The following is a 7,558-nucleotide window of genomic DNA, read 5'->3' on the forward strand; positions in this document are numbered from 1 at the left end:
GTGGGTTAAAATGAAAAAGAAAGTGACAAACATAAGCCGTGAGCCTGCTCCGCCTCAAGCCGGTCGCGGCGCACCATACGCCCGCCGCGAGCCGTTCAGCACCGCGGACAGTCGGACTAATGGGATGTCGAACCAATGGGCTGTCGAACCAATGACATGGACCCACTATATTGTAACGTTAAGCCCTTTTTCACCATAAAGTTAATAACTGAATCTTAAGACATGTTATCTTTTGTAAAACTCTTTTGAGTTATCTTTTCTGCTCTGGTGGTAATTAATACAGGCGACTGTGAAAGGGTTACACACGTTTATTTTTTTGTCTGTTTATCCATCAGTTTTAATTATTGACCTTTATATTCTTCATACATATTTGTATATCTTTGTTTTGTTCATGTGCTGTATCATTTACCTAATGTTTTGTTCATGTTAACTTTTTCAATTAAAAAAAAAAAAAAAATCAGTATCAGTTGATACTGATGACATGCCAACATTATCATGCATCCCTATTTCACACACATCCCCTCTCCTGTGGGGCCCCTGAGGATCTTGGGCCAAGGGGTAGTTGCCTGAATTACCTTGGTTAGTTATCCAGCCCTGCCTGTATGAACTGCATGGTGCAGCCAACACAGCTTGAGCAACTACTCTGTGACAAATACAACAGAAGAAGAAGAACTGGTGCACTGTGGGCTGGGAGGACTTATCGTTTTCTTTAATAGAGAAGAAGGCTTTTAAATAGTTGTCATTAAATTTTAACAGTTAGAACAATTTTGATATGTGGGGTCCAAAAAAGTGTTGTATCAACAGTTCATTCTTGGTCTCTGCACTCCTGATCCAGTAAAAAATACCTTTGGACAAACAGAGATGAGCAAACCCCTGCTTGCCAAGGGTGTTTGTATTCTCTGCTCTGAGGACATGGTGTTTGCCATGTCTGCACATTGATCACTGTGAATAATGAAAGCACACAAGCAGTAATTAGTACTCATGCCTGTGTGCACACATTGACCTTGTGAAAAGGTGCTTATGTGCTGTACATGCCCACATCTTTCATTTGCCAATCAGTGGCGAAGGCAACCATGGCAAGCCTTCCACCCACACAGCCAAATAACAGGGGAAGAGTGGACAAAGAGGACTTTGAGTCCAGCCTGAAGAAAGGATGAGCTCTCACACTGTGTGTGTGTGCATGCATGTCTACGTGTCCTCCATGAGAGGACACAAATATTAAAACAAAGACCCCGCTTGTCTTTTTGCCACAGTTGTGCACGATGTTACTTGAATGATTTACCAGTAGCAGTGAAAAGTGTAGTCAAGGACTCTCTCTACAAAGTAAAAAGTCTGCCACCTGTAAAAGGAACCGATGCTTTCCTATTGCTTTACTCTAACTCATTTGCTCTGTCATTTATTAAGTGGCAATGTATGTTGACTGTGCTGTTTTGTAGCCTGCTGTGTGGATAACAAGTTAAATGTGAACAACATGAGGGCAAGTCACACTGAGATAAAAGCAAGTAATTGAATAGAATAATAAAATCCGAATGGAATAGAATAGAAAGTTTAGGTGATTTGGCTGTTTGTCCATTAGATTCAAGACAAAGCATGTCTTTTTAATATAACTAATATAACTAACTACAACTAATATAAATGATTCTGAAAACAAAGAAATTACTAATAAGACATGTTGGAAGAACATGGGCACACTATCATTGTAATTTTGCTTCTTTGTAAACTATTAAGTCTCCCAAAGAGTATATTTAAATTTAGGAGAGTAAGGCAATAATGTAAATTTTATAGCAATTTTAAAACAAAATGAATCAGAAAAACAGTGTTTTGTTGCTGTCAGTCTGTCCATACAGAGACAGGCTTGTTATCATGTTTGCAAGAGGTTAACAGAGGCTTACCTTAGGCTGGTTGCAGAGATATCTGCATAGTTCACCAATATACTGGAAAACAGTAACATCATGATTTCGACAGTCATTCCAGAACTGGGAGGCTGAGAACTTCCTCTTTAAGATGCAGGTTGCACCTGTGACAGAACAAACAACAATGTCATTACATTCACTATGAAAGGATATTCTTATATTCTCCTGTTTTCAATGCTAGTTATATCTACCACCTATGTTTGTAAATATCAATTTGGATCTTAAATAATATTGTTGATTGACATTTAATTTATGGCCAGCTTTGAGTGTGGCCATTCAGAACTATACAGTTCCAAATATACGGTAAGCAAATTTTCTGACATGGTCAGGCAACAGTTCATATGAACCAGATCATATGAAGTGTTGTCCTATTGGGCATTTAGACCCAATGCAATGTGCATTGCACCGGTGCAGATACTTGTTCTACAAACATAGGGCACAGTTGCCTGGTGAGATACATTTCTGACAGCTGTAGACAGTGGTTAAATGGTAAATGGACTGCACTTGTATAGTGCCTCTGTAGTCTTCTGACCACTCAAAGTGCTTTAACACTAAATGCCACATTCACCCATTCACACACACAGTCACACACTGGTGGCTGAGGCTACCATGCGTGGTGTCACCTGCTACTCAGTAACCATTCACACGCACTCACACTGATAGAACAGCCATCGGGAGCAATCTGGGGTTCTGTATCTTGCCCATGGACATGCGGACTAGTGGAGGCAGGGACTGAATTGCCGATCGTCCAATTAGTGGACAAGCCACTCTACCTCTAAGCCACAGCTACAGTTATAACCACTGGTTAGGGCAGGGGTCGGCAACCTTTACTATTAAAAGAACCATTACTGGCCAAAAAAAGAAAAAAAGTCTGCCTGGAGCTGCAAAACATATTTGAATAAAGGTAACAGCCTTTTAAGTCTAAATCAGCCCACCAACATTACCAATAGGTCTAAATGAGCATTCATTAATATGATTTACTACAAGGTGGCTACTCTGCAGTGGACTATTTATAACTATCTAGTACTTTAACTTTGCAACGTTGATGGCAAAGGTAATGAATTTGTCCACACATTAATAACCTCTATTTTCCTCCCAGACTTCTCCTTTTTTTGGTTTTGATATCCATAGTTAGCCTTGCTGGAGAGACTCCAGGTTGGCCATCACTACTAAAATTCAGTAAAATTTAGAGGAAAAGGCACCAGGTCGTAGACGTATTACACACATTTTTGTTGATGAAATGTTAAAACATTTTTTTAATTCTATGTATAGACTACACATGTTTACAATTGTAGCCAATTGTACAGGCTATGTATCACAGTCTTTTAAGGTAGCTGTAATTAAACCTCTACTAAAAAAGCCCACCCTGGATCCAGAGGTGTTAGCCAACTATAGACCAATATCTAATCTTCCCTTCCTTTCAAAGATGAGCTGGTTTAAATCTTATTTATCTGATCGTTTTCAGTTTGTTCACGTTCATGATAAATCATCCTTACGTACTAAAGTTTGTTTTGGAGTTCCGCAAGGTTCTGTGCTCGGACCAATCCTATTTACTCTATATGCTTCCTTTAGGTAACATCATTAGAAATGACTCTGTAAATTTCCACTGTTATGCGGATGATACACAGTTGTATTTATCGATGAAGCCAGAAGAAAGTAATCAATTAACTAAACTTCATAATTGCCTAAAAGACATAAAAACCTGGATGAGCACCAATTTCCTTATGTTAAATTCAAGTTATTGTTCTTGGCCCCAAACAACTCAGAGACTCTTTATCTGATGACATAGTTTCTCTAGGTGGCATTGCTCTGGCCTCTAACGCTACCGTAAGAAACCTCGGAGTAATATTTGATCAAGATTTGTCTTTTAATTTTCATTTAAAACAAACCTCACAGACCGCATTTTTTCATCTGCATAATATTGCGAAAATTAGGCCTATCCTGACCCAAAAAGATGCAGAAAAATTGGTCCACGCTTTTGTTACCTCAAGGCTGGATTACTGTAACTCCCTATCATCAGGTAGCTCTAGTAAGTCTTTAAAAACTCTCCAGCTAATTCAGAATGCAGCGGCACGTGTACTAACAGGAACTAAGAAACGAGATCATATTTCTCCTGTTTTAGCTTCTCTGCACTGGCTTCCTGTAAAATCCAGAATTGAATTTAAAATCCTACTGTTAACTTATAAAGGCTCTAAATGGTCAGGCTCCGTCATATCTTAGAGAGCTCATAGTGCCATATTATCCCACCAGAACATTGCGCTCTGAGAATGCAGGGTAACTCGTGGTCCCTAAAGTCAGTCTGTGGAATCATCTTCCTGTTGCGGTCCGGGAGGCAGACACCGTCTCCACATTTAAGACTAGATTTAAGACTTTCCTCTTTGATAAAGCTTATAGTTAGGGCTGGCTTGTACCAGCCCCTAGTCTGCCGGGGGACCCCCTATTATACACCGGGCACCTTCTCTCCTCCTCTCTCTCTCTCTCTCATGTCCTGTTACTACATCTTGCTAACTCGGCCATACTGCATGTCACTAACTCGGCTTCTTCTCCGGAGCCTTTGTGCTCCACTATCTCGCAGGTTAACTCATATCGCAGCGGTGCCTGGATAGTGTGATGTGTGTGGTTGTGCTGCTGCCGTGGTCCTGCCAGATGCCTCCTGCTGCTGCTGTTATCATTAGTCACACTTCTACAGTTATTATACTGTTACTATACACATATGATTATTGTCACATATTTATACTATCAGATATTAATATATACTTTCAACATATTGTACCACAATAGCCATAATTATAATTATAATATATTACTTTCATTAATGTTGTTGTAAGCTATTACCGTTACCGTCTGTCCTGCATCTCTCTCTGTCTCTCTCTCTCTGTCTCTGTCTCTCTTTCTGTCTCATTGTGTCATACGGATTACTGTTAATTTATTATGCTGATCTGTTCTGTACAACATCTACTGCACGTCTGTCCGTCCTGGAAGAGGGATCCCTCCTCAGTTGCTCTTCCTGAGGTTTCTACCGTTTTTTTCCCCCCGTTAAAGGGTTTATTTGGGGGAGTTTTTCCTTATCCACTGTGAGGGTCCTAAGGACAGAGGGATGTCGTATGCTGTAAAGCCCTGTGAGGCAAATTGTGATTTGTGATATTGGGCTTTATAAATTAAATTGATTGAATTGATTGATAGAATGCAATACTCACTTTAGGCCTGCAACTATGACAAATGAAAATCTTCATGTTAAAAAATTAATTTATTCATTTCCATATAATTTTCCATATAATTTTATCTCAAAGCCACGGGTAGCCACTGGAGAGGGTCTAAAGTGCTGCATGCGGCTCAGGAGCAGGAAGTTGCCTACCCATGGGTTAGGGTAATGGACTGTAAAAGATCAAACTGCACCAAAAGAAGGACTAGACAAAGACCACAGGCTGATGTTCACATGCCCTAAATGTCAAAAAATTTAATGAGTGGATTCATATTATATATTTTAAGTTTGTGTATGTGTCACCATCTGCCTCATCTTGCAGTGGAAAGTAATGAAGTGCATTTACTCAAGTACTGTACTTAGGTAATTCTAAGGTACTTTTACTTTACTTATTTCCGTTTTGTGTTACTTTATACTTCTGCTTCACTACATTTCAGAGGCAAATATTGCACTTTTCTTACAACTCCATTAAACTTTTCTGAAAACATTAGTTTTTTTGCAGATTCAGATAATTAATACAATATACACTGGTCAACACTTAAATCACACATCCCAGATCTCAATGAATTAAATATTGCAGATGAAAATCTTTATTGATTATATAGTGTAATTCGTTGAGAAAGAACAATCCATGGAAACCAAAATCATTAACTCATTTAGGACTGGATTCAGAATCATACCCAAAATCAAAGTGGAAAAGCAGATCACAGGCTGATCCAACTTCTGTGAATTTCCTCAGGACAACTCATAATGTGGCTCAGTAGTGTGTATGGCCTCCACGTGCCTGTATACATTCCCTACAATGTCTGGACATGCTGCTGATGAGACGACGGATGGTCTCCTGGGGGATCTCCTCCCAGACCTGGATCAGGGCATCAGTCAGCTCCTGGACAGTCTGTGGTGCGATGTGGTGGTGGATGCTATGATAAATGATGTCCCAAAGGTGCTCGATTGGATTCAGGTCCGGGGAACAGGCGGGCCAGTCAATAGCATCAATGCCTTCGTCATCCAGGAACTGCTGACACACTCCAGCCACATGAGGCCAGACATTGTCATGCATCAGAAGGAACCCTCTCCTGGTGTACTGGCCTGTCTCCTGGTATCTCCTCCATGTTCTTGACACTGTGCTGGGAGACACAGCAAACCTTCTGGCCACTGCGCATATGGATGTGCCATCCTGGAGTAGCTGCACTACCTGAGCAGCTGCAGATACCGCCTCATGATACCGCTAGTGGTGAGGGCACTGGAAAAATGCAAAACTAGCCAAGAATCAACCAGAAAAGACGCAGAGAGGGAAATGGTCTGTGGCCACCACCTGCAAAACCATTCCTAAATAGGGGTTGTCTTGGTAATTGCCCCTCCTTTCCACCTGTTGTCTGTCCGATTTGCACAACAGCAGGTGAAATAGATTCATGATCAGTCTGTATTAATGGCACAGGCTGCTGAGCTGACAGACACCACGACACCAAGCAGTGGGGGGTGATGATATCGTTAGTGTATTGTAAACAGCGGCAACAGCATACGTCATTTACTATATACCCTGGTGAAATTTCAGGAAGGTATGAAAAAATAAATATCGGCCATGCCTAATAAGCACCTTTGCACATCAGGAGACCCGGCACCACTGGCAGCTCTGATGGCCATGACCTGCTGCGAGTGTGCACTTCAGCCACATACTATTGCTACTAGGAATATCAGGAGTGTCCACCAGTGGGTGACAAGTTTTTAAAAAACCCACTAGTTTTGATACCTTGGCAACCTCCCAAATGAGTTTTGTTCTATTGCAGTATTCTCGGTTGTTGAAATAGAATGTGTCCTCATATACTCAGAACATCCCCCTGGGTGCTTTCAGTGACATCTAAAACATCTTTCTCAATTCATTGGCTATGAAGCAACTCCAGACTTTATACCCTATGACATCATACATTTGAGTTTTAGCACTCTGAGTTTTGGATTTGGGAGAGCTGTTGATGTTACCTAATATTTTTGGACAGTCTTTGACCATAGAAATAATATGTATGAATTTTAAAAATGGGTGTAGTTCCTCTTTAAGTCAGCTGCTTGACGTGTCTACAAGGTAGTTTTAGCATTCTGCTGCTTAATGCACTGGAAACTACGTAACTCTCACTAAATGAAAGAAACTAGACATTGGACAACACTATTTTCCAGCAACCCCTGTATATGATAATAAAAAATATCTACAAATCATTTTATTGAATAACTTACACATCTATACTACACTGAACAAAAATATAAACGCAACACTTTTGTTTTTGCTCCCATTTTTAATGAGCTGAACTCAAAGATCTAAAACATTTTCTATACACACAAAAGACCATTTCTCACAAATATTGTTCACAAATCTGTCTAAATCTGTGTTAGTGAGCACTTCTCCTTTGCTGAGATAATCCATCCCACCTCACAGGTGTGGCATATCAAGATG

General features: G+C 40.3%; 1 protein-coding gene across 3 annotated transcripts in view; it reads right to left on the minus strand.

Moving 5' to 3' along the window:
- slc27a6 (solute carrier family 27 member 6) overlaps positions 1-7,558 on the minus strand; it is a 143,157-nt gene that overhangs the window by 69,761 nt on the left and 65,838 nt on the right. For all 3 annotated transcript variants that reach the window (XM_050052688.1, XM_050052687.1, XM_050052689.1), the window contains exon 4: positions 1,893-2,017. In XM_050052688.1, the coding sequence (XP_049908645.1) occupies positions 1,893-2,017 (125 nt within the window). The remainder of the gene's footprint in view (positions 1-1,892; positions 2,018-7,558) is intronic.

This window comes from Epinephelus moara, chromosome 9 (assembly GCF_006386435.1).
Source record: "Epinephelus moara isolate mb chromosome 9, YSFRI_EMoa_1.0, whole genome shotgun sequence".
Taxonomy (NCBI): domain Eukaryota; kingdom Metazoa; phylum Chordata; class Actinopteri; order Perciformes; family Serranidae; genus Epinephelus; species Epinephelus moara.